The sequence below is a fragment of the Toxorhynchites rutilus genome, chromosome 2 (assembly GCF_029784135.1).
Source record: "Toxorhynchites rutilus septentrionalis strain SRP chromosome 2, ASM2978413v1, whole genome shotgun sequence".
Taxonomy (NCBI): domain Eukaryota; kingdom Metazoa; phylum Arthropoda; class Insecta; order Diptera; family Culicidae; genus Toxorhynchites; species Toxorhynchites rutilus.
In genome coordinates this window covers 271,951,978-271,979,612 of record NC_073745.1, presented here as the reverse complement: position 1 = coordinate 271,979,612, position 27,635 = coordinate 271,951,978, and the positions used below count along the sequence as shown (strand labels likewise).

The window sequence follows — 27,635 nt, the reverse complement described above, 5'->3', positions numbered from 1 at the left end:
ACGCCTCACTTCGCTTATAGATTAACATTCCAGCAGAAGAATTGTGGAATCATTTGTAAACATTTTACACGTCATCCTGCGCTTCTCCTCGTATAGAACATAACATCGGCTGTCCGCTATCATCGAGAGCGTAAAATCAGCACCCACCGAGCCGCGCCGCCGCACTTGGCACACATCGTTGTCAGGATCAATTTTCCAAGCACGATCGCGATCGCCTCACGACAACTTTTGTGGGCGACCGCATGCGCCACAACACAACAACGCAAACAAAACAAGCGACACAACAGGTTGCTGAGAGATGTGTGTATGCCGCGGGTGATCGCGAGTGGGGAGGATGCGGAGAGCGCGCGCGCGGATCTAGCGGAACTGAGGAAAACAAAAGAAAACACAGGAACAACCTGCCCTGTTAGAAAAGATCACCTCGCGCGACAGTTGCTCGCGGGATCTCGACGCGGACGGAAGAAAAGTTACGAAACCTACGGGGACAGAATCGAGAGTGATCCACACGGTATTCTTCGTCGGGCTGCAATTAGACGCCTGGTGTTAAGTTTGTGAGGAAAAAGAACATTGTGGGAGAATTACAATGCGGAGAATGTCTTCCCAGTGCTGGATGCTGGCGCTGATAATTGCCGTTCAAAATATCAACCATGTTGCGAGCAGTAATTCGTTCATAGAATGTGAGTGAAAAATATTTGAAGTAATTTGTTTTGCAAATAAAAATCGAGAACCAGTGTATGTGATGAACATTTTTCGGAATTTTAATAACAATCAGTGATAAGTTAGAAAAAAAATGATGACTAAGAGTTTCAGAAACCGAGACGCATTGTTTCTATGCATAGTAGCTTAACATTAACACTTTTGTGTTGTTGTTTGGTGTATTTCCACAAATTCAGATTTATATTTCGTCTGGATTCTGGAATGAGTTTGCACACATCAGATTCATCTGTTATTTGGGATTGCGTCGGAGAACCTGTTTCCACTGCAACGGTTAACTCTTATTCAACGTCCGTGCCTTCTAGCGTATTTCGAGAGTCAACATTTTCCCAAAGTTGACAACAACAAAACTACTACACGAGAATATTATGATATCCTACTGGTTTAGTGGCGCGTATTTGAATGGTTTCCAAATTACGTCATTTGTATCTTTTTCGTGCAATGAAACGACTTCCGGTTCGAATTGTGAAATGTTTATTGACAAAGGGAAACATGCATACGTCGGGTTCAATCAATCAATTTGTCTTAAACGTAAAACACTATTTAAGAGACAAGCCATATTACAAGGTGACTGATTTGAAGTGTTTATGCGGTAATTCCTCCTACTCCCGACGAATGTCTTTCTTCAAGGTGTCGAAACCTGCTACTTTTTAGTACTGACCTTGGTTTGCAAGATACCCCACACGGGACAACCTAGTGTAATCAGTTCCGGAGATCAATTAGGTTAGGTGGTGTGCGACTTCGTCGTTTTCCAGCCATTATTGGTTGGCATGCGACTTCTTGGACAACGCCGAGTGCTGCTGGGATGTCTCCTTTTCTACCGAAATAGTCCCGAAGAACATGTTTCTGGTACTCAACCGTACAATTTGACACTCACGGTCCAGTAACACATTCCAGTAAATCATTCACTCTTTAATACGTTATGGAAAAAGAAACCCATATGTTTTTCTAATCTTGTTTCATGAAATATTAAAAACATCTTCATTTTCGAGGACAATTTTGTTGTACGGCTTCTCGAAATAACGCGGTTTTCGACCACTTGAGGTGTCGATTAACGACAAAATATTGTAACAATATAGAGTATATAGTGGTATTAGTAATTGTAACATTCCATATTTTCCATATTATTTTCAAAGTTATTGTAAAACACATGAAAAAGTTTCAACTTTTTTTTACTCAAGTATCGCTTCGGTTAACCTTATCCCATCGCTGGATTTGACTACTGAAAAAGCGAGAAGTACACTTTTGTTTACTTAAGTATCTCTTCGTACTTGTTTTTTGTTTAACGCAATTGATGGATGCTCTGCCAATCGAACACCATTGATTAACATACCTCAATACATAAATTAACTTTGTGTGTATCTATTTTCTAACACCGCTCAATTTAAAATAGCTCATCTTTGCACGGCAACCCCGTGCGAAAAAAAGAATCAGGTATCATTATGTTAAACAGACGAATATTTGACTATTCTTTGAAGGAAACTTCCAACTCCTTCGACCGGTAATTCTAATCGGCGAAACAAACAAAATCATAATCTGCTAAGCCGCTAATCTAATACTGCGCAAGAATAATTTGGGAATTAAAAAAACTTCAAACGATGCCTTAGAATTTTCAATATCGAAAGGCCAACCGCATGGCACACGCGTAACCTACATCATCAGCATCGAAAACCAAAACGTGTCTGTGCCAATTGTTAGACACGAGCCTGGCTATCGAAGGAATACGACTTCTTTGCCGAGGTCAGTGCGGAGCATAATGTCGGAAACGAATTTGTGATTTTCCAGAGGTCGAACTTTTGGTGGTGATGTCTACTTCTAGGACGAAGCAAAAGCATCGCGTGTTGGGTGGCAATGAAACCAATAGTGATCGATGAAACATTCCTAATTGATTGTAGTATTCTTTTCATTATATTATACGGGGATAGGGGAGAACAGGTTAAGACGCCCATCTTAATCAGGAAAGCCTGGAACATTTGTACTACATATCTCAACGTTTTTTTTTCACATCCCCAACGTAGGCACGTCTGTCTTCTTCGTACTTAAACGACTACGAGTAGGAACAAGCTAAATAAATTCGAGAGCTCTCAACGCACTCATATTACACTATTCTTAAATAAAGATGCCGGTATGCGTGTCCAAAATGCACCAAAATGCAATTGGATGCATTTTTGTTGTAGAGTCGAAAACGCCGAGGAATTTTCAATCCAATAATCTTGTTTACAAACGTAAAGAAAAATGTGATGAAATTTTTTGTTCATATTTTTAGAATAGAATACCTCGTAGTCTCGAAATATGAAAAAGTTACAATATGAAGAATTTTTTTTTCATTATATTTCTTTAGCTTGGATATTCAAAAATTTACTCTAGATGGAATTTTTAGAGAATCCCATTATTTACCGAGTTTTAGCCAATCCACTGATGCAGTATCTAATCTACTATGGCCTTGATACAAAACTTCTAGCGCATTTCACTAGTTGTTTTCAAAGATATCTCAAGTTCTACGGAACTGATCAATTTGATTAATTTTAATTTGATGTGAATTAATCCTCATGCATCCCTTTATCGCATGAACCAATAATTTTTTTTTTTTAATTTTACTATTTTTGAAACTTGAAATCGTCATAACAAACAAGAAAGCAATTTCTTTTTTCAAATGGACGCCATTTAGTCAAGAGTTTCCTTTTTTTGACTTGTCCGATGTTCATACGATAGCGGTGTATCTTTACTGATACAGAATCTGTTCGATTTATTTTTTTGTTCAAGATGATTAGGAGGGCTGAAATCTGGAACCAGTTTGTAACTATTCTAATTTTGAACATTATTTTCCGTTCCAGTTTTCCCCCATTATGAACGAATTTCATGCCAATTCGACTGGTCATTGGGAGCAACAACATTGGAAACTTGATGTCTTAAAAAAAAGAATTAGATTATTTTTTGAAAAGTGTCAAAGTTTTTTTTAATATTTTACAAAAAATTATGATTCAAAAATTATAATACTTACAAAATACTTGATGTCTTTAAAAAAGAATTAAACTATTTTTTGAAAAGCGCCAAAGTTTTTTTTTAATATATTACGAAAAATTATGGCTCAAAAACCATAATACTTGCTGGTAAAAGGATGAAATGTAGGGAATTATTTTAATTTTATTTTTTTTGCACTGAAAAAACAATGTTTTTAAAATTGAATTTAAAATTGAATCAAAAACGCATTTCTTCTAAATCATCAAATAAATTATATGAACAACTTTTTTATCTTACAACTAATCCTAGTTTTGTTTGAAATCAAGATAGCGCTAAAGTGTATTCGACAAAGCTTTAGATCTTTTGAGAATAAGAACTTTTGTCGGTCGTTTGTCTGTTCTCAACCACCACAGCAAGGAATAATATTAAATACATTATTCAACGATGTATTGGTTTACATTTTTCTAATCGAATTTTAATGTCTAGTTAACTTTTTCACAAATACACACGGAGTTTCTACAAATAAGAGATAACGGTACTCTGTATATAATATTATAAATAATATTATAAACGTGGAAAGATAAGAGAATGTTTTTCAAGAAAAATTGATTCCGACCGCAAAGGATTAAAGCATTTTTGTCTGGAGACTCTTGAAAATATTATATTCAGGAGTTATACGAGTTAAATATTAATAGCAATTTTTCAAAGCAAACATGAAAAAGTTGTTGTTAGGAATTTTTTTCCCTATAGCAGGGCCCTTTTTTCGATGTATGAATTATACAACTAGGGCTATCCATGTATATTTTTTTCAAAATTAAAAAAAAACATATTTTTGAGAAAAATAAATTTTCACTATCAACATTAATTTTCACTTTAATGTTTTATTTTAAAATTTTTTTGGTACTTTTTGATGAAAGCATCATTTTTTTTCCACGTTTCATTCCAACATTTCGTAGATCGATTTCGTTTTTGAGTGAGACATTTTGAGTTTTTTCAACTTATTTTCTAAAAATCTAAAAATTTCAACTGAAAAACAATAAGACCCACAAAATATTGGTTAAGAATGAAATGTAAGAAATCATTTAAGTTTTCGATCAAAAATATTAAACAAATAATAAAAAAAAATTCATTAAATCAAAATTAATTTGTTTTAAAAATTTTGAGTGGAAATTACAAATAGCCCAAAAAATTATAAATTACCAACGGGGAAAACAGGGAAAAAGACTTCCTAACAACAACGTTTTCATGTTTGCTTTGGAAAATTACTATTAATATTTAACTCGTAACATTTTAGTGTGTAAATTATCACGATCAACAAATTATGCAAACTTTTTTTTCTATTTAGAAACACGCCGAGAACATGTCAAACGCATAAATTCACACACTAAAATCATACGAATAAAACATTATTTTATTAGGAGTCTCCATACAAAAATGACATATACTCCAGAAACTATAAAAAAAACTAGGTTGACGCTTCGACAAAAGTTCATGTTTTAATAAGATCCAAAACTTTGTCGAATACACTATATCGCCATCTTGACTTTCAACAAAATTAGGATTATTTGAAATTTTTTCAAAGAAAACATGAAAAAGTTGTTTAAAAAATGAATGAGTGCCTTGTTGTATGCGTGAATTTGCAAGGGTTATTCATATAATTTTTTGAGAATTTAAAAAAAAAAACGTTGTTAGAATATTTCCTACATTTCATCCTTGACCAGAATTTTGCAGGTATTTAGTTAGAAGATTTTGTGAAAAAAATAAGAAAAAAAACTTTGACCCTTTCCAAAAAGTAGTCAATTTTTTGATGATTGCAAGTATGCAGTTACTTGAATGACCAATGTCTTTACATCCACAATGTTTCACTGCTATCTGAGACGGTGCTGCCAACCCCTAAGACGAGTTGGCATAGAATTCTTCTATAACTCAGTTAAGGAAAATGCATTTTAATATAAAAAATGAATTTATAACATTTGTTTATTTAAACTCAATCGATAGCTCTGGTATCATTTGAAAATTTATTGAAGTACATTTAAAATTAGTTTTATAATGCTGCAAGAGTCTTATGAGAGAAGCGGCCAGAATTGCATGAAATGAAGATTTTGATATATTACTATTTTCTGGAGCAAAACGAGGTCTTTAGTGCTTGAATACATTTAAAGGTATTTACAATAAAAAAAATATAAGGGCAGAAAAATCCTACCAATTACTGCGTATTCCATTTTTCTTGAGGGTGCGTTTTACCGACATGGCGCATCTTACCCTAAGTTTCTTTACATGAGAGTGCAATTCATTGAAGCGAACATGAAATATATTTAATACTAGCTAACCCGGCAAACTTCGTCCCGCCCATTTACTTGATTAATTCTCGAGTAATGCTGAAATTTGTGTTTTATTTGTATGGCAGCCACCCCTAAGAGAGGGGGGAGGGGTATCTAACCACCATAGAAACATTCATTGCACCCTAAAGATTCCATATGCCTAATTTGGTTTAATTTGCTTGATTAATTCTCGGGTAATGCAAAAATTTGTGTTTCATTTGTACGGCAGCCCCCTCTAAGAGAGGGGGAAGGAGTATCTTAACACCATAAAAACATTTATTGCATCCTAAAACCTCCACATGCCAAATTTGGTTTCATTTGCTTGATTAATTCTCGAGTAATGCAGAAATTTGTGTTTCATTTGTATGGCAGCCCCCCCTTTGAGTGGGGAAGGACTGTCTAACCATCATAGAAACATTTATTGCACCCTAAAACTTTCACATGCCAACTTTGGTTTCGTTTGATTGATTAATTTCCGAGTAATGCAAAAAATTGTGTTTCATTTGTATGGCAGCCCCCTCTAAGAGAGGGGGAAGGAGTATCTTATCACCATAGAAACATTTATTGCATCCTAAAATCTCCACATGCCAAATTTGGTTTCATTTGCTTGATTAATTCTCAAGTAATGCAGAAATTTGTGTTTCATTTGTATGGCAGCCCCCCCTTTGAGTGGGGGAAGGACTGTCTAACCATAATAGAAACATTTATTGCACCCTAAAACTTTCACATGCCAACTTTGGTTTCGTTTGCTTGGTTAATTTCCGAGTAATGCAGAAATTTGTGTTTCATTTGTATGGCAACCCCCCCTTAGAGAGGGGGGAGGGGTCTCAAAATATCACGAAAACCTTCCCCGGCCCCAAAAACCCCTACATACCAATTTTCATGTCGATCGGTTCAGTAGTTTCCGAGTCTATAAGAATCAGACAGACAGACAGACATCACTCCATTTTTATATATTTAATATTTTAGGATAATTCACTTCGTCATCGATCGGTCAAAGGCCAACCTTCCGAACACGAAAGTCATATTCAAATACAATATTTTGAGAATTTTTTTTTTTTTGGAGAAACATGTTTCAAATGTGAAGAATACGAAGTGTACATAATCCAAGAAAGAACTAACATGTTCAAGGTGTATCGAGAAACATAAAAAAGATGAGTACTTATTAACTGAATGGAGATGCATAAAATGTTTGAAGGTAAATGAATGAAGAACAAAAAATTAATTTGGATAAAAATGCATCGGAGGCTGCTGGAGAAGCAGAAAAAAACACCTTTTCAAACATATTTGGCAATTTACAAATAAAATGTATGTGCGAATAAGTTGGCAACAATTTATTTGAATATTGCTGGGTTTTCTACAAATAACGCATAATGCAATATCTCACAGAAAATATGCGTCTCCACATGTTTTTTTCATTCTGAAACTCACATAATTAATGGATCATCATTGGATCAACATTCGTGGTACCGTTTTGTCTCATATTCTGGACACTTAAGCTTTGATGGTCATTAAACAGTGTCTCATTACTCAAAAATGGTACTTATTCGCGAAATATATTTCATTTTTGGATACAATAGAGGCTTCTTTTTCATTTGACCACAATAAAATTGATTAACGAATACATATTCATGGTGAAAAACTAAAAATACGTTTAATCACTTTTGTCTCAAATTCCGAACACCATTTTTGTCACTGACTCATATTTCGAACACTTTTGTTTCAAATTCCGAACAGCAAAAATTTTTTGTTTAAACCATAACTTTTAAAATTAAAGCTTTTTTGGAAAAATGTTATGCTCTCAAAACAATTGGATTTTACTTTTGTAAACATTGATTGTATTTGTTTCTTATAATTTACATGGTTTCGGGACCAAGGGCGCTATATCGGTATCGTAAATGTAAATGATTTTAAAATGAAGTCTACAACCCAAAGAATTTCAGGGTTTTGAATATTAAATTATTTATGACATCAAAGTTCAGTAAATTCACATTTAAAAATGAAGTGTTCGCAATTTGAATTATGCGTAGGAACTTGATTCATATTTCCAACACTAATTTTAATGATGATTTCTGCATAAAATATCATATTATTTCATCCATTTATTGTAGGTTCTTACCATTTTTAGCACTTAACATGAAAACAACAAAGAAAATAGTAAAAAAAAACTACAAAAACTGAAAAATTAACGATGCTTGTTTTTTACAGAATTTGCTAACGCATAATTTATTTTATCATTGGTTTTGACTGTCACTTTTTTTGCAAATGTCTAATATTACAAAATAATAGACTTTATTGATACCTGTAAATGATGTCAAAATGAAGCTTATACCTCAAAGAATGTCTGTGTTTTCATTATTCAATTATTTATAACATAAAAGTTTAGTAAATTTACATTTAAAAATGAAGTGTTCGGAATTTGAGACTGTTCGGAATATGAGACAAAACGGTATTAAAATTGCTTTTGCTTGTTGCAGAAGAATCAATTAAATTCAGCATTCGTGTAACGAAGCTGATGAAAATAATTGGTTCTTTGCTGTTTCAGATGAAAGAAGCATGCAGATAGGAAATTATAGCATTTCCACCAGTTTAAGTGACCAGCGTTTTTTTTAGAAATTTAGGAAAACTAGCGCGAAAGTGTCGTTGAACGTAGTGAGTTAAATATAATTGCTGGTAATTTCAACATTGACTGGCTTATGAAGCAAATTGAAAACAATTGAAACAATTATCACATTATCTTAACCGGAAACAATCTGCTGTCGTAGTTACTAGAATCTCTGAATACAGCAAAACTCTAATTGATCACGTGGTTTCCAATTTCGCTACTGTTCATTCTTCTACAGAGAGAAATTCAAAATAACTGACGATGAGACAATTTTTGTTCACGAACAGAATGACAGTGAAGGAAATAAAATAAAGATCAAATGCTGGAAGATCTTCTGAAGAAGCCATGTCTCAGCTTGTTTCGGCAAGCCTGGATTTTGTAGCAATGACGGAGCATCCGTACGATAAAGCAGCTGTTATGAATAATATTTTGAGAGAGAGTGCACCAATAAATTAGTGATACCAAAATATATTGGTTCAACACTCCTGTAACTCGTATGCTCGCGCACGTTTCTCTGTAATATTAATACGTTCTTTTTAAGCGTTATTGGTATTTATTTGAAGAAGAGGATAGGGTAAATGATCTTTGTTTGTCCAATTTGGGGTGTTTTTACGCAACTAGTAAATGCAAATCGATTTTTCTTCATGAAAATCACACGTAATCGACACGAGTTTGGGTTTGTTGAAAAGCCCCAAGTCTCTAGTTGCAAATACTACCATAAGGTGTTGAAATTATTCAAATTTTTATGTTTTTTAACGATTTTCCCTAAAGATGAATTATGATCATGGTTTGACCACCTCTGATCATGGTTTGCCCAAAAAAATGATCATGGTTTGTCCGGTTTTAGAAATGTCCATTTTTGAATGAAAACATTCGAATTCACAATTAGATGTTGCATTTATCATTGCTTGAGTTTACTGTCATCATATTGATTCATTCATAATTTAGGCTTTCTTCAGAATATTGCTTTTTTTGGGCATTTTAGAAGTGTTCACCTCAACACAATCAACACAGAAAAACCATACTTCTGCTATGCGTGAAGCACACCATAAACAAACATAAACAAACTGCAGCGCGCCAAGCGGTTGCCATAGAAATCATGTGGACTAAACAACATTATTGAATTGGACAACTCATGATCAGAATTGAGTTCATCAAAATGCGTTAATTTAGTGGTTTAGCTATGTAAATCCGATACAAATGGTGAGCAAGCATGATGTTTACAATATTTATAAGTGTTGTAATCCAGAAAAGGTCTGAATACGTGCCAAATAATCATCTGGTGATCGATTAAAAGTTAGCTCGAATGAGGGGCGCATTGACACAAATAGAAGGTGTATTTTACAATCCTTTAAAACATGTGATTTCGTAAAAATATACTATCAAACTACTATAAATCATGTAAAATGCAATTTCATTTATATGTTTCGAAACATTCGAAGGCCTTATTTGACACAGGAGCGCTGAATTAGAGCATTCAAAAAAGTGGGCAAACCATGATCATATTTTCGACTGGACAAACCAAGATCATTTACCCTATATTTGAATGAAAAAAAAAAACTCCAGAATTTTTTTTTTAACTTCAGCTTCATTCGGGTTTAATGGTCATCTAATTCAGGCTCCTCAAGTAAGAGTAATTTTCGATACCCCAACTCAAATAACGAAATTCGATTTTTATTTTCTGGCTGAAAGTAAGCAACTGAATATAATTCAAAAACGTATAAAGAACTATTAAATAACATAAAAACTCATTTGTTTATTTTAGGCCCATTAGCATTTTCAACTGCAACAGAGCCGAATTTGAATCGTGTACATGTCACATGTTTATCTTATCTATAATTAGCACATTACACGATTGCCATTTTTCGGCGTAAGTGTATTTCCTTCTTTACCCTTGCATATGGTACATTTACACAGCAGTCATTTAGGCGTAAGAGTATTCCTTCTGTTCTTCCATCATCCAGTTAGACCATCGGACAGCGGAGACAGTTAATATGATCATTTTGTTGAGTTATTAGTAGAACAGCAGCCCAATGTTTTTTTGCAGAGCAGAGCAGTTGTATGAATCGATCTTATTTCGACCGTAGATCGATCTCCATCGCTGATGATTGTTGCTTGGACGTAGTTATTCTGTAACAACACAAAGATGGTCAATGAGGGCTCTGAGTTTTAAACTCACGATCGATCGCTTACTAAGCGAACGCGCAACCAATGTGGCTACGGAGACCCCCATAAAAACTTATTAATCGATTGTGGTTTCGATGGTGTATCAATCAAAACATACCATAACTGCATGCTCGAAACAAACTTTTTTTTATTTCATGCAGTTGTAACGTGTTTTTCGGGCATTTTTTCGAAGAAAAGAATGTGTAACAACCTTCTAGATAGTTACCATTCAATAAAGGTTCTGGAATATCAATTTAATCTGATGAAAAGACCTTTTAAGTGGTTTGTATTTTCCATGGCACTCAAAGTGTGGATCTCGATTTAAAGTAATTTGTTTCCTGTTAGAAATAATTTTGTTGTTTAGTAGTAATAATGTTTAGCATTCATTCTTGATGAACATTCTTCAGGCTTACCAATTTAGGAACATCCTCAATTCAGGATACACGCATTTTGATTTGAAAGAACCAAGTTTCAAATCTAGTTTTAGGAGATAATTTTAACTCTTTGTGGTCGCTTGTCTGCTCTCAGGCACCATACCTTTTTTAACCGTTCTGGTCGTTTGTCTGCTCTCAGCCACCACAGCAAGAAACCATGCTAATCTTGTATTTTACTCAACCAAGTATTAGTTTATGCTTTTCCTGAACGAAGCTTGATGTCTAATGAACCTGTTCCCGAATCAATACGGTGCTCCTATGAGTAATAGATAACGGTACTCAGTATCAAACAAAGTAGTCACCCACACAAGACAACGAGCAGTGCGTTGAATACATAGAAATGTGTTATGTCATCTGAATAATCTCATGTGAAAAAATCTTTGTTAAAAGTGAAAAGTGCTGATTTATTCGGATACACATTGCTGGCATTGATTACACATTTATTGTATCAATGGCAAAAGTGTCTCATATTCAACGGATAATAAAAATAAAATTATGTATTGATTATCCTCATATGATTTACTCTTGGAGACTGTTTCGAAAGATTTCACTCGAAGACGAATTATAAAATATAATTTTTTAAGTTAAGTTAATACATATATATATAGTCCACAAAATTTTTTTTTTTTTAAATGTTCATTTTTCGAAATCTTGCATGTATCACTGTTTCTTCAAGGAAAAATAATTCCGACCAGTACGACACCCATGCCCAAATTTAATACGACCGCAAAGGGTTCAATGTTATTTTGATAAGCACTAGTTATAACATAAATTCTTTGAAACGAATTTGATTGTTACGCACCAACGTTTGAGAGGGGCGTGTTTAAAAAATTACATGATTATATGCAAAATAATTTAGGTTTTCATTATTTTTATGTTTCTTGAGATATATCTGCATTTGCTTCTCCAAACTTCAATGTCTATATACCAATGAATGGATAATTAAATACTTTTTTTGAAGAGCGGTGGGTAGATCTAGGTTCAATTGTGTAATTTACGAGAAACAAACATTTGAAAACATGTACAGCGCGGACTCGATTATATACAGTTTTTGATTTCTTTTCACTGTATATAATCGAATCCTGTATATAATCGAGTCAAAAAAAAAAAACAATTTTTTTATTCGTTTTTTTTTTTGCATGTATATTTCGTTTTTTAAATATAAAAGAGGAATTTGATTTTTGATTCATCCCCTTAAAGTCAGAAAACACCTTTCTCACATGAAAAATATAAATTTATCCAAATTATCTCAGAAAGTGATAGACGATCAAATTTGATTAAAAAAATCCATCTACTCATATGTTCGAATTTCAACAACGACAGAGTTATTGAACATTTTTTTTGTTTCGGTCTTTGTTGCCTGAAACTGGCTCTACATTACAAAGTACGCTACGGAAATCAATTCTGTTGCTTTCATTTCAAAGATGAGAAAATTTAGTACAGGATATAGTAGTGTAATATCTAAATTAGTTGATTTTAATAACATTTTGGAAATGAAAAACTTAAAAGTTAATAATTTTTAATGTATTATCATTAATTTCATCGTAAAAATTTATATTAAACTAGATTGTTTCTATCAATTAAATTGAAGCTCTCTAACCGCCCTACAACTTGTTCTTTGACACCCAACTTCTATCTGTCTTAATTTGGCTGCAATATCGATATAAACATTTCTTGGTGAAAATTCAAGCAAAATCTTCAAAAATCACGATTTTTACCCCACTGTACAAATAATAACCACTTAAATTACAGCTTAACGTTGAAAGGTTACATTTCTCCTTGAAATAAGTCATATTTGAAATTTTAAAAAAATATTTTGTTCCTAACTGTATATAATCGAGTCCAAAATTGTATTTAATCGAATCACATATAATCGAGTCTGTATATAATCAAGTCTGTATATAATCGAGTCCCGTCACAAAAATATCAATGAAAATCAATTTTTTCGCATCAAATATGTTGCTCTATGTAATAGAGCGATAGTTTTTTCGTAAATGGCGAAAAATCTTCAACTGAAATTATATCTGATAGTATTTTTATTCTATAATAATGAGTTTCAGTAGAGATTACAAAATAGTTATAGAAAATTGATTGAGCAGCGCCCGATGAGTCCAGCTTGTGCGAGCCATTGCATAATGGACCAGGAGGTACATTTAAGTGGAAATTAGCATTTAGAGCTCGACAGTTATTCTCTAGACAAAAACTGTCTTCGACAATTTTGTTACATACAATAGAGCGCTCATTTTTATGTTATCGAAAATAGGGTGACCATTTTTTTTTTGTTTTACTATTATATTTCAAATTCTACATACAAACTGTCTTCAAAATACTTTGAGAACTTACTAATACAAACATTTTGCGATATAGAACTTGTCAATATCTCAACTTCACTCAAATTTATTGATTTTTCTTCCCATAAAATACGCTCTTTTTATTTGTTTGTCATTCTTTCTGGGGCAAACATAGAAAACGTTTGTCGACGAAATTTATTTCACTTATTTCACATAAATGGTATTGATGATTTTTTCTTACAGAAATTGAAATAATTTTTAAGTTGTTTTGTTGGTATGACATATAAAAAGATTCATTTATGCTGAAAAAAATAACATAATACATAACATAACATAAAAATTTAAAAAAAACAAATAATTGACTAATAGTCAATCTGGCCCTCTTAACTCAGATAAATGATCACATAGGCGGAAACTTGCAGTGTTCGACACAAGAAAATTCCGCTTTCAATATATGTGAAGCTCCTAGGCAGATCTTTAAAAAAATACTTGCTCATAGACATCGTAGGTTTTCTCCACATTGCCATGCTCTACAACAAATGCTCAATTGAGATGGATTAAGGTCACTAATTAATGGGGTGTTTGCAGCAGTTCACGCAGTTGAATATCAATAAAAACTGATAAAAAATTACACAAGTAGCAATACTCTGAGAAGGTGAAATTACCGAGAAACGCTGTTTCAACTCAAATAAGTCACAAGAAAATTTGCTTCTTTGTTAGTCTTTCGGTTGCACCTCGTGTGCACGCAAATCTTTTAAACGGATATTAAAAAAAGGTACCTCGTAATGGTTAGTTAGACGTCAGTGCTAATTATTTTACGATTCAGTTTCATACTACAGATAAAGTCTTAATTTTGTACATTTTTTCGTCTCTTTTGGAGTAAGTGGAGCTAGCGTTGGAAACTTGCTATTGTATAGCAGCTATGAAAATACTTGCAATAAACGTCCAGTATTGTGTGTTCGAGACACTAGTTGCTCTTCCCTTTTAGAACTAATTAAATATACTTAAATCAAAGTATTTAGACAACTTTTTATTAACCAATCATATACAGATCATAGATCCCTTATGAGTGAAAAATCTTTTCTCTCTTTTGACTTTTTTAAGAAACATGTTTTTTCAGGTTGAAGTACTCGCATTGTTCGTTTAAAAAATTTAAAAGATGAAATATTTGAAATATTCAGTAATGTTTACGATATGATTAAGAGTGTTTGTAATGCTTAACCGGGAATTCGGTGCAGAAACCATATATTTCAACCGTCATTTAAACACCTCGAAATCCCCCATGAAACAAACATTCTAAATGAATAATCTTAAAAGGTTATGTCGCTTTTAGTTCTGTGATTCCCAACTACTTACCGTTCCCGCACATTGATGGGAGTTGAGAAAAAGCATCGGACCAAATAAAACCCGTTGAACTGAAGTTTTTGCAACCCTCACCTTTTCGCAACCTATTCAAACTGGATAGCATGCGAACGGTTGGGGATTACGGAGCGATAGTATTTAATTTTGATAATTTTCTACTTTGAGAGAGTAATTCAAATTTCGTATGTTTGTAATAAATGTATATGCTGACGAACAAATAAGGCAATATAAATTCAACTGACGAGACTGGTGATCGAATCAATCTGTTGAAAACCATTACAGCAACGCCGGGTCCCAAATAACATACAATTTCGGCACTAGAATTAATTCCGAACATGTAGCCGTGAGCTTCTGCCACCGAGACAAAGTGGCCGCCCACCGAGAGATGGCTACGATGAAATGCTTTTGTTTTTCAACGGGATACAAGGTGATGATGGTGGCATGTGCAATCGAGGCTGATTTGTATTCCTGTCCATCGCTTTTTGGTATTATACAATCAATACAATCGTGTAACAATGTCAATGTCGGGCATGGTGATATAAATGATGCAAACCGGCTTGAAACGCATGTCTTATGCGGGGGTGTATTCTTGCTCCATGTTATCACATGTATTTCGTACGTCTTGCGTGTAAAAGCAAACTTAAACTTGTCTGAGAGTTTCTAATGCTACTCCAGATTCCCCAATAGTCATAACGAGGGCGTGTTAACGTTTAATATATCGATAGAAAGTGAATCCTACCGAACTTTGCCAGTGACAATATCTGCTGAAACTACTATTCTCTTTGCACCATCGAATGTGTAAGATTAAGAGTTTTTAGACGAGATCATCTCATCAATATCCTGTTTTTCTTTCAATTCGACTATTATAACGTGCAGTCTCGGATAAGAAATTATTACCCTGCCAAGGCTGTCTGAATGTCTTGTCATTGTCAATGTCTCTATTTCGTTTGTTTGAAGTTGTTTCTTTCACATGAATTCGCGGTTATATCTCCAAATTGATCTAGTCTGGCTTTAAGCCACGTGAGTATTAATGATGCTTTCAAGGTCATTATGAACCCCCAAGCAAATACATATGCGAATATGTTTTGCCCTACAATATTTGCATATTGTTGACCGGTATCGAGCCGGTGTTTGTAGGATTACGTTTCGCGTCGTCGCGATTGAATAATTTTTGCTTACCAGTTCTAGATAAACAACTATTTAGGTATGCAACAACGATTTTTTGGGAAATACACATTCATGATTCATATAAATAGAACTGGTCCATTCTGTTGTGTAATTCTAGTTTGTCAGAGTACGTTTTTGTGAATGAAACAAAAAAAACACATCGATGAATTTTTTGGTTTATCTATTGTATTTGTTTACAATCTTTGTGTTCGATTGAAAAATTTCCACTAAATTCTTCAAATATAACACTTCTACGCTGGAGCAATGTGATATCTATTTGTTCCTCGAGCTGCGGAATGAATTTTGGCGCCACATAAAACGCAAGATGTTGCGGGCTTTTTTCCTTAAAGGTGAATGAATTGCAATGTTTGAAGCGTCTTAAAAAACCGAAGAAGAAGTTAGCGACTTTGGGGGTTGCTAATGTTGCCCCCTTCTTCTTCTTGAATGACACTAACGTTCCTAGAGGAACTTCGCCGTCTCAACGTAGTATTTCTTGCGTCGTTTTTATTAGTACTTAGTTGAGATTTCTATGCCAAATAACACGCCTTGAATGCAAGTGCACGGTGCAAGTCGGAGGAAATTTCTTTGACGACGAATTCCCCCGAGGAGAGTCATGGCTTCTTATGAATGGTAGCAACCGCTTCTGGGGACATTCCTTCTCGTAGACATCTTTGTTGATAGTGTTGGTAGAGACGAAAGATTTGGGTTTTCGGCCACAACTGCATATGGCCTGCCAAACCAAGTACTTTTTGAGGAACTTAGACTGCTTCTTGGTTCGGAAACACTCGGCTACGGCATTTCTTCGCATTGTAGTATAAAAAGCGAGACCCGGAAGCTGTTTGAAGTCTTCGAGAAAATAAGTTTCATCGTCCATTATGGTGCATGATCATTTTTGCAAAAACTGGGTGTAGAGTACCTTAGCACGGCTTTTTACAGTGAAATTTTGCTTATCATCTCGATTGGGCACCTTTTTCACTTTGTACGCCTTCAGTCCATGTCTCTGCTTCACTTTTTGTACATATGATTTTGATTTTCCAACTTTTGGGGCCACATTTCTAACTGAAAGGTTGGGATTTTTCTCAATAATGGCAACCACCTTTCGGTCCATCTGTCGGGACCATACTTTCCGATTTGTTCCGCTTCCATCCTTCCGATCTGGTCAAACGATTTGCACACACTAAACACGGTACTCTCCGGCAGTTTTAGCTTTTTGGCGATATCGCGTACCGACAGTGTTGGATTTTGCTGCCGTTCGCGCAAAATGCGTTTGCGTACTTTCACTTGATTCGACGCCATTTTACCAAACTGAAGAATAATGCAAACATGTTGGACATCGAAATAAAGAGGAGGGTTTCAGCTGTCATGTGAGTGAAATAATTCATTAACTACACTGAAAGAAAAGTGTTCGAAATTTGACGTGGACAGGCATTAACATTATTCAATTATTCATTTATTTTGTTTTATTTGTATTTAGTTATTTATTTTTATATGTACAACTAATAAGTAATCATCATGTATTCGACAAATATAATTAGTTTTTAACAAATTTCCAATAGTCGAGAACGATGAGAGTACGATGAATATAAAAAATCGCACCTATAGCCGTGATTAACTCGAGAACGGAATGTCCGATTTGAGCTGTCTTTCTTTAGCTTTATTCGTATCCGCTCAAATAAGAATGACATAATCAGTAATCAGAAAATATTTGAGGAAAAAGTTTGGTTTGTGGCCACTGTGGAGCCATTGGCCTTCGCATTCAATTGGGAAAGAGTTTTTGCTTCTTCCAGCAGGTTCTCTGTCAACATAAATCATTATACGTTCGGGTTCGTCGCTATCTACTCTTACGATGGTCCGTGTTCATTTAAAACGTGTCACGTTTTGAAACTCGTTAACTCGTTAGTACAAACATTTGGTAGCAATTACAAGGACTGATGAATGAATTCTTTTACTAAGTGAACGTTTCACGAAGCAATAAAACGTCGATTTGCGCAGATTTAAAAAAAAAAACTCTCAGAGTGAACATGTACTGTTGATTGCTCGTTGCTCGACACTGAAACACAGACAAACTGAATATCCAAGTAGTTTTCAATATCTCTTTGAAAAATAACATTTTGAACACTCCAAAATACGGCAATAGATAGTCCGAATCGAATCGGCGTCGAAAGCAACCGTTGCAAAACAAATTTTCACATACAGTTTTCCATTGACTACCTTCTTCATATCCGACTTGAAATGTGCTGCACTTTGACTCGGAAACAATGCTAGAATTCACAAAAATTTATCCATCGATCGGAAAAAAAATCACTAAGTCAATCACGATTTGTCAGCCATCCTGCAAGCAACCAGATGGCAGCGGCAAGGAGGCAAATGGCCTTTCTCAAGACCGAGTGTTTATTTTAGTTTTCCAAATTGACATTTTTTAAGGCTAAAGGCGCAATTACTGAGAAAGTCTGATAGTCTGAGAAAGTCTCTATAATTCAAAACATCTTCATCATTTCATCAATAAATCCGAACACGCTTCCAAATTCACAAAATATTTCTCGAAAGGAATTTGTGTGGTTTTACGAAGCAGATGAAGATGGTGAACCATGATTCATTCTTGTTCTCGCGAGAGCATTACACGAGATTTGTGTCCTTCTTGCCAATGCACGTAGCGCACTGAGTATGCATCGCGAATATTCTTCTCGTGCTAAACACATTGCGACCCGAGACAATATCATATTTGTTCTCTCACCGCCGACTAATTTCTAATTGCTATCACATCTTTTGACATCATAATTTATAACATTAAATGAGCTTAAAAATCATTTGGTATAGCATTTGTATAATATACTAGCTGACCCGGCATACTTCCACACACCTCCCTCCTCCCTCCCCCCCACCCTCCTTAGGGGGATGGAGTGCCTAACCACCATAGAAACATTTATTGCACTCTAAAACCTCCACATGCCTAATTTGGTTTCATTTGCTTGATCAATTCTCGAGTAATGTAGAAATTTGTGTTTCATTTGTATGGAAGCCCCCCCCCCCCCTTAGAGAGGGGGGTGGAGTGTCTAAGCACCATTGAAACATTTATTGCAGCCTAAAACCTCCATGTGCCCAATTTGGTTTCATTTGCTTCATTAATTCTCGAGTAATGCATAAATTTCTGTTTCATTTGTATAGCAGCCCCCCCTTAGAGAGGGGGGTGGAGTGTCTAACCACCATAGAAACACTTATTGCACTCTAAAATCTCTGGATGCCTAATTTGGTTGCATTTGATTGATTAATTCTCGAGTAATGTAGAAATTTGTGTTTCATTCAGCCTTCTCAGCATTCGAGGGTATTCGTAGCATCGTGTAGCGCTGGCTTAAACAAAAACAAAGCATAACGCCCAAAAGGTACACGAGTCGATATCGGAGAGCAGCTGGTGTCATAGCTGCTATTTATGTCACCCGGAATAATATTCGGGGCACCGGCTATCGTAGATGGTGAGTTCAACCTACGAGCCAAAACCGCGAGCAGGAGAGATTTTCAATATGCTGATGCGACAAAGAGATCTCTATTAATTTTTGAACTCGACTTATGTCTCTCTAAGGTTGTGTAGCCATTAACACAACATTAACCCTCCTGTACTCGGGTGCAAAATCATAACACGTATACTCGCGCACGGTGTCACAGACCGAAAATTGAACTTCTTTGTAATGTTGCCATTATGTATTTTTCAGGATTTATTGGCATTTATTTGAAGAAGAGGGTATTATTAAATGAAAAAAACTCCAAAAAATATATTTTCTTCGTCTTTATTATGTTTTATTAGATCATCTAATTCAGCCTTCTCAAAACAGAGTAATTTTTGAAACTCAAACACAAATAACGAAATTCGAATTTTTCTCTGTTATTAATTAAAAGTAAGCAACTGAATATAATTCATGGAAGTATAAAGAGCTATAAAATAACAATAAAAACGTATTAATCCATTGTGGTTTCTCTGGAGTTAGAATCAGAACATAGCATAACTGCATGCTCGAAACAAACATATTTTTTACATTCCATGCAGTTGTTGCGTGTTTTCGGGTCTTTTATCGAAGAGAAAAATGTATAACGGCCTTCTAGATAATCACCAGATGGTTCTGGAATATAAAGTTTGCATATTTCTAATATTCTTTGTCTCTGTATTCTTGGTAAACTTAGAATTAGTGCCTTTTTTAGATGGGGCTTTTCTGTATGGCAGCCTCCCCTTAGAGAGGGGGGAGGGGTCTCAAACTATCCCGAAAACATTCCCCGGCCCCAAAAACCCCTGCATACCACTTTTCATGTTGATCGGTTCAGTAGTTTCCGAGTCCATAAGAATCAGACAGACAGACAGACAGAAATCCATATAGATATGCCATAGTTTGCCACATACACGGCCCCCGTTCGAAAAGGATACAGGTTCATAATTTTTGGGTCAATAAGTAACAAACTTCATTCATACGCCTTTTATGTTTCGAACGTGATTGGCATACCCCTTCGTTCGTCCCACAATGAGATATAAACGATCAATTCCTTGCACCCCAAACTTAACGCTCTCGTTTTCGAAATTTGAATCTTACCACCCAGTACAGATGCAGAAATGATGTGGTGCACAAATACAGCAGCACTTTCTACCAGACGGTATGAAAATGGACGCGGTGTCTCCACCGAATAAAATTGCCCCACTGTTCACGATCATTCTATCGTCCATTCTTCCTTTGTATCGAGCAAAACAGCATTGAGACTAATGTCTGCTATCAGGAGCAAGTCTGTGACTTGAATGATCATGGTTTTAATTATAAATACTTTTAAATTTATCAATTCCTTTGCCTGTATCCTTGAAAAATGCCAATTGGGATACTAAACTATACTTTCAGCCTTTTTCGAGGTATTTGATTCAATTTCTGAATATTGAAATGATATTTTTCCTAGAAAGACTTCGATTATTCTGAGAAAATTTACTTTGTAACAATTCCATCGAACATCACATTTCAATCAGCCAGCTGGATTTCGATTCATGATTTTCAGGAAAAGGATAAATGGTTTTGTATACGTCCCTATAATATGATAACAAAATGTTCAATTTGAGTAGCTGCTACCTTATGAACAAAGTTCTGAAAAAAATCAGAGAAGCCGAAAATCGGATGTTTTTTGGCTAAAATGTCGTGGTATTGCTTCATGGGGCTACCCCAGAATTACGGTGTATATATTGTCAAGAAAATTTACTTTGCAAGTTTACTTTAACGTGACAAACCATCTTCTTTCTCATCAATCAAATAAAATAAAAAAATATATATATAAGCAATTAAGCTCTTGACTGTCGAACGGGGAATCATCATCCAACCATATATCATCTTGAAAACTCGTTCTGGCGGAAAATAAACATTCCACTCTATTCTGGTCTAGTCCATCCAGCGGTACTTTTCTAAACAATGAAAATTACACTAATGACATCAGTCATCTCGTCATATTGAGCATTACGACATCGAAGGTAAACCCGAAATCTATGGACACCGGTAAGTCACGTGTCAATATGACGAGCCTCCCGCGGACAGTTTCATAGCCAACCCGAATGGCGGCTGTTGGGAAAATGTATTCGCGTAACCTGTGTGATTGTCTGTATCGCTGCGATGTTATCCAAACGTGTTATTCTCATAGGGGAGGATCACCCTCCCCCGCGCTGATGAATTATTTAGTCAGTTTATTGATCGTGGAGGGGACAGGTTGATTGCACCTTTGACTAGAGTGTGACATAACACCTGGCAGCGTAGTTTCGATCTACAAACTAGATCTATACAGTAGTAGTTTGGATATTATGAGATGTCATAACCAATTGTCACTAGTGAGTGTTTTAGTGATTTTTTATTTAATTAACTTCAGTTATGAGCGAAAAAGGAAACTATATCGCAGCCAGAATGTCTTGTCTGTATTCCAATCTATCAATGTAATGGGAACTTCGAAATCACAAATAATTCGTGGCTAACCTAACCTAATACAGTGCTATTAGTAATTTATATAATATATAATATTTAGTAATTTGTTTTAAAAATTGAATCGAAACGAAATTTGATTAACTTTATTTTTTCTCACATCTTCTTCTACTTGGATGGCATTAACGTTCCCAGTGGAACTTTTGTCTTCTCAACGTAAGTATTACTATTGTATTGCGTCATTTTTATTAGTACTACTCAGTTGAGATTTCTATGTCGAATAACACACCTTGAATGTATTCTGAAGTGGCAAGTTCTGGGATACGCGTGACCACAGTGTAAGTCGGAAGAAATTTCTTTGACGAAAAATCTCCCGGCCAGAACGGAAATCGAACCCGAACCCCCGGCATGATAATGTGGGACGCTAACCACTCGACCACGGGAGCACTCACATCGGACAACTTAAATAATAAAGGTTGCACAATCTCAATCTAGATAATGTTACTACTGAATAAATTTGATAGAGGTTAATAGATTTTGAAAAGTCGTGTGTTTTTATTGAACTTATCCATTTACAATATTCTTAATTTACTTTACTAGAACTGAAGCTCTACCAATTTAGAAACGTTTTCAATCGGATATATCTCAGCATCTATCTGGTTTAGAATATTAATTAATTATTAGAACAAAATGTTCTATATTTATTGTATAGTGAATAGACACAATACGGGTCTTGCGATATTTAATTCTCTTGAATTAAATTTCGAACTCTATGCTTGATTCGCGCCACCAACTTTTGTATAAGCTGCTAGTCAACATCATCGGCTTGTCCAGTATCTGGTCATTGAAGTAATACCTAATTTTTGACATTTTTCCACTCTTTTTAGCCTTGATGACACCCCAATACTTTTCGATTGGGAGGAATTTCGGACAATTTGAGGAATTCATCTCTTCCTCAATGACGTTTACTTCGTTATGGCGAGTCGACTGCTGCGCATTCTTACCGTAGTAGCAACTCGCCAAAACTTAGACGGAACCCTGGTCCCAACAGGCAATTTTTTACATGTATTCCTTGATTGTTGATTGTGATGAAAATCGGAGTCCGGCTACAATTGCAGTTTCCCTACCACATCATCAGCCTTATCGGAAGGACATTCAAACTTTCCGGTGAAAATAAATTTATATTTCATGAGAACATCTCTGTGACATCTGCCTACATAAAACGTCTGTCCCGGAAGCTGTTTGTAGTCCAATTCAACATATGATTCATCATTTGATAGTTGAAGAAACTTTCCCAAATGCGTCTACTCTGAACTACGGACAGCACCGAGTTTGCTTGCCTCATCCACTTCCGATTCGCTTCCTGGAATCACCGTGATGTTCTGACGCAATTTCCGGATTTCAAGAGAAGTGTGTAAACAAACTGCTGTCAACGGTTCCAGAACCGACCACTGGAGTGCTATACTGGCCAAAAAAAGTGTACCGGTTTTGAATTGGTAGAGCTCTATATACAACATCCTACTAATATTGTCTTAGAGCTCTCCCAACATTCCAGATGATGCCTCTCATTAGGTTGATTCGTAACTTTTTGCATCCTAAAATTCATTTAAGCAAAATTAGGGGAAAACAGGGGATAACCGACACCCTCTGGTTTTTCCAATTAGAAGCAATTTTTTGCAAATTTTCTGATGTCCTCTGTACACACTTTTCATTTCTTAAGGCGGGATCAGAATGCCGTGTTATGCGTCACTTCTCGTCAGCTGTCATTGCTTGCGTTTTGTACTAAAACATTCGCTTGATGCAATCGGCTGATTTGTAATCACAATCTAAAGACGCATCCACATTACGCCAATCGGCCGTGGCCGCCCGGTAAAGCCGACTAAATGTGGACGCACCGCCCGGGCTTACCGACGTGCCGAAAACCGACTCGAATCAAACCGAACCCAATCCGAGACAAGTGGGTCCGGTTCGAGAAAGTCGAACCAAAACAAAACGAAGTAAATTAGCGTTGACGACATAGTGCTTCGTGTGTTCGTGACGGCTTCGTGCACCCGATGGGGCGTCCACATTACATAACGAACCGACTATGCCGCCTGGTACAGGCCGATCGGCATCATTCGGCATAATTTGGACGCGCCTTAACGTTCGCGTTGCCGCTTTACATGTAATGCGGGCGCTACACGATTCGTCCAACGTTTCACTCGAATGTTGGACTCAAACATGTGACTCGATGAATCGTCAAATGTTGTGACGAATGTGCTGCTACACGGTGAAGTGAATGTTCGATTCAAAGCAATCGGCCCAAACAATCGGCGAGTATTTATCGTATCGTATATATCGAATGTTTATTGTTTTTATTTACCATGAAAAACGTTAGGAAACTGAATGACGATGCGAGTATTCAAATTGCTGCCGATGCAATTGTACTGATATCGGGCTGTAAATTAAAAATGCTTCAAATCAACATTATTAGAATGCAATATTTCGTCGAATATTTTGAACTTTGAGAATCAATTTCACAGTTCCTTAACCTAAAACTTGTAAACAAACCAATCTGTCAAAGATAGATTCGGACGAATCGTGTAGCGGTGTATCGAATGTCATCGAGTGTCGAATCAACGAATGACAAAAATCCTTTGACTCGTGTCACTCGCGTTGGAAGGTAATCCACAACGAACGGATTACCTTCCAACGCGAATATTCGACACTCGACATTGGAGGTTCGTAGCTCGTCAGTCGACTACACGATGCGTCGAATCATCGAGCGCCCAGCATTCGAGGGTATTCGTAGCATCGTGTAGCGCTGGCTTAAACAAAAACAAAGCAAAACGCCCAAAAGATACACGAGCCGATATCGGAGAGCAGCTGGTGCCGTAGCTGCTATTTATGTCACCCGGAATAATATTCGGGGCACCGGCTATCGTAGATGGTGAGTTCAACCTACGAGCCAAAACCGCGAGCAGGAGAGATTTTCAATATGCTGATGCGACAAAGAGATCTCTATTAATTTTTGAACTCGACTTATGTCTCTCTAAGGTTGTGTAGCCATTAACACAACATTAACCCTCCTGTACTCGGGTGCAAAATCATAACACGTATACTCGCGCACGGTGTCACAGACCGAAAATTGAACTTCTTTGTAATGTTGCCATTATGTATTTTTCAGGCTTTATTGGCATTTATTTGAAGAAGAGGGTATTGTTGCGTGTTTTCGGGTCTTTTATCGAAGAGAAAAATGTATAACGGCCTTCTAGATAATCACCAGATGGTTCTGGAATATAAAGTTTGCATATTTCTAATATTCTTTGTCTCTGTATTCTTGGTAAACTTAGAATTAGTGCATTTTTTAGATGGGGCATAAAAAGATGATATAAAAGGATTTGTATGAACTTCCTATTCTTTTTCTTGTTTTCTTGTCGATGTTGTTCATTATAAAAAATATCCCTGAAACTGTAACTGTTAAAAATACCATAAGCCACCGATTAGTTTATAGATTACTGTTTACAATTGTTCCACAAGTGGAATTATTTCACAAGTGTATGACCATTATATTTAGCGAATAACTATACGAAATTCAAACATTTATATTTTGCTTTTGAACGTACGAATCTAACGACGAATAGTAAATATATGGATCCGTTCAATCCAATTACAAAAGGGACTGAAATCAAATAAGAATAGTCCGGTAATGTTCTTATGCATTATATTCAATAAAAATTCCACGCCACTAACATTTCATTCAACAATATTCTAGAATATGAAAAAAGCACTTGTCCAAAAAAGTTACTCCTATACTCGCGTCGGTGTGTCAGACCGAAAGTGTAAAAAAAGTGGCACATGTCCCCTTTGTACCAACACATGCGATAAGCTAAACGATGACGAACGACGAATAACGAAGCTAGAGAGAATCGCAAAGTCGTAGTGTTGATATTTTCTGAGAAATGAACGAATAATTGATTTCTCGGTCTGACAGACCAATGCGCGAGTATAGGAGTGTTAAACTGATGATGCCAATTAAAATATACGCTTCATTTATGTTAGTGCATATAGTGGAGATATCGATCAGCTCTGAGTTTCAAAAAGGCTATTTTAGAAACGATATCAATTAGCCTGGTCCTTATATCGCGTCTGACTTCTACAAAATATTTCCACATCACATTGTTGGTAACACAGCGTTTCCTCGAAAGCCCAACCTCATGCAGCATCTTTCGGCTGTTTATGGAAGCTTCAACTGTCGGCTTTATCATGTTAGAAGAACTATCGAAAACTTAACTCATCTTGGTTGCACGTTGAAAAATATCGGGAAAGACAATATAATTACTCCCAGAAATTGCTGATATAGATGTGGAAGTGGTAACGGTGCTCCATAACTTCATGAGTGCAGAGGGTTGTAAAGGTTCTATGAATTTGAAAGAATGGCGTTCTAAATTATGGATTTGTCCGCTACAGAAATTGAAATAAGGAGCAATAAGAAGGCTTACTTACTGATTGACTGCTTACTGGTTATGTAAAAGATAATTAAAATTAAAAAAATTAAAATATCAATTTCGTATTTATTTTATTCTTGCAGTCCGATTGATAATACTTTTAAACATTTGAAGATTCATTGAGGTCAACGATTTTATTCAGATGAAAATCGGTGAGGCATTAATCCAAGAACTCAGCTTCCAGCGGTTTAACTGTCGATATCGGCATCTTCTCCATCTATTTGCAAAGGTATTTTACGAGGGCATCATGTCTCGTAGGTTCTGCAGCACCAAATGTTTTCACCATGAACCGAACGGAAATCAAAAGCTTTGTGCTACCGTTTGTTTGTGTTCCTTGTAGTTTCGCGTTCAACCCCGGCAGCCGGAACAGTATTCAGCGCACAACATGTTTCGCCGGAACTATCCACATGAGATCCGATCGTTTTTTACTGTCAATAATACAATACAAAAATTTCGTTATTTAAGCGCCGTCGAGTATTACTGTAGATGTAGTTATTTTATCCCAACAGTTTACTTTATTAGGCTCATTTAGCAATTCAGCTGTAACAAAGCCCAATTCATTCGTGTACATTTTTTATCTTAACAAAATTGTTGTATATTACACTGTTACCATTTTGAGCTGTAAGAGTATCGCTATCTATCGATAAACATTTGTTTTATCTATAACACAGTAGCCGTTTAGGCTCAAGAGAATTCCTATTCTATCGATGCACAACACATGTCGCCTTTTTTCGGCGTAAGAATATTGATATTGTTCGAATGTTCACAGTTGGGCTGTTCACAGCGAGACTGTTGATATGAGGCTTCCTTTGTTGCGTTATTAATAGTGCCAATTACCGATGCAGCAGACCGAAAATGTGAGCGGTAAGGGACTGGGATTACCGTCACATGATGTTTGTTGCGTGGACATAGTTGCTAGAATAAGACACTAAGATAGTTGAGGGGCCCTGAGTTATGAACTCATGATCGTTCGCTTAGTAGTGGACACGCAACCAATTAGGCTACGAAGACCCCCTGTAGATGTAGTTATAATTTACCTTATTTTGAGGATGTGCTTCAAAAGTTTTGTTGCCATGAGACGACCATGATGGAACTGCAGTCGGTGCCTGTGACAGCGCATTTATTCCGCGATTATATTCCTCGCGGAGGCTCTTCGACCTCCTTTTCATCTACCATTCTTCCACTACAAAATAAAACCATAAG

At 35.8% G+C, this 27,635-nt stretch overlaps 1 protein-coding gene across 1 annotated transcript in view; it reads left to right on the top strand.

The window, feature by feature from the left end:
• Positions 1 to 415: 415 nt before the first annotated feature.
• The window catches only part of LOC129770054 (nose resistant to fluoxetine protein 6-like), a 43,276-nt gene continuing 16,056 nt past the window's right edge, over positions 416 to 27,635 (top strand). Inside the window, exon 1 of the mRNA XM_055772656.1 lies at positions 416 to 677. Within this exon, the coding sequence (XP_055628631.1) occupies positions 584 to 677 (94 nt within the window). The 5' untranslated portion in view covers positions 416 to 583. The remainder of the gene's footprint in view (positions 678 to 27,635) is intronic.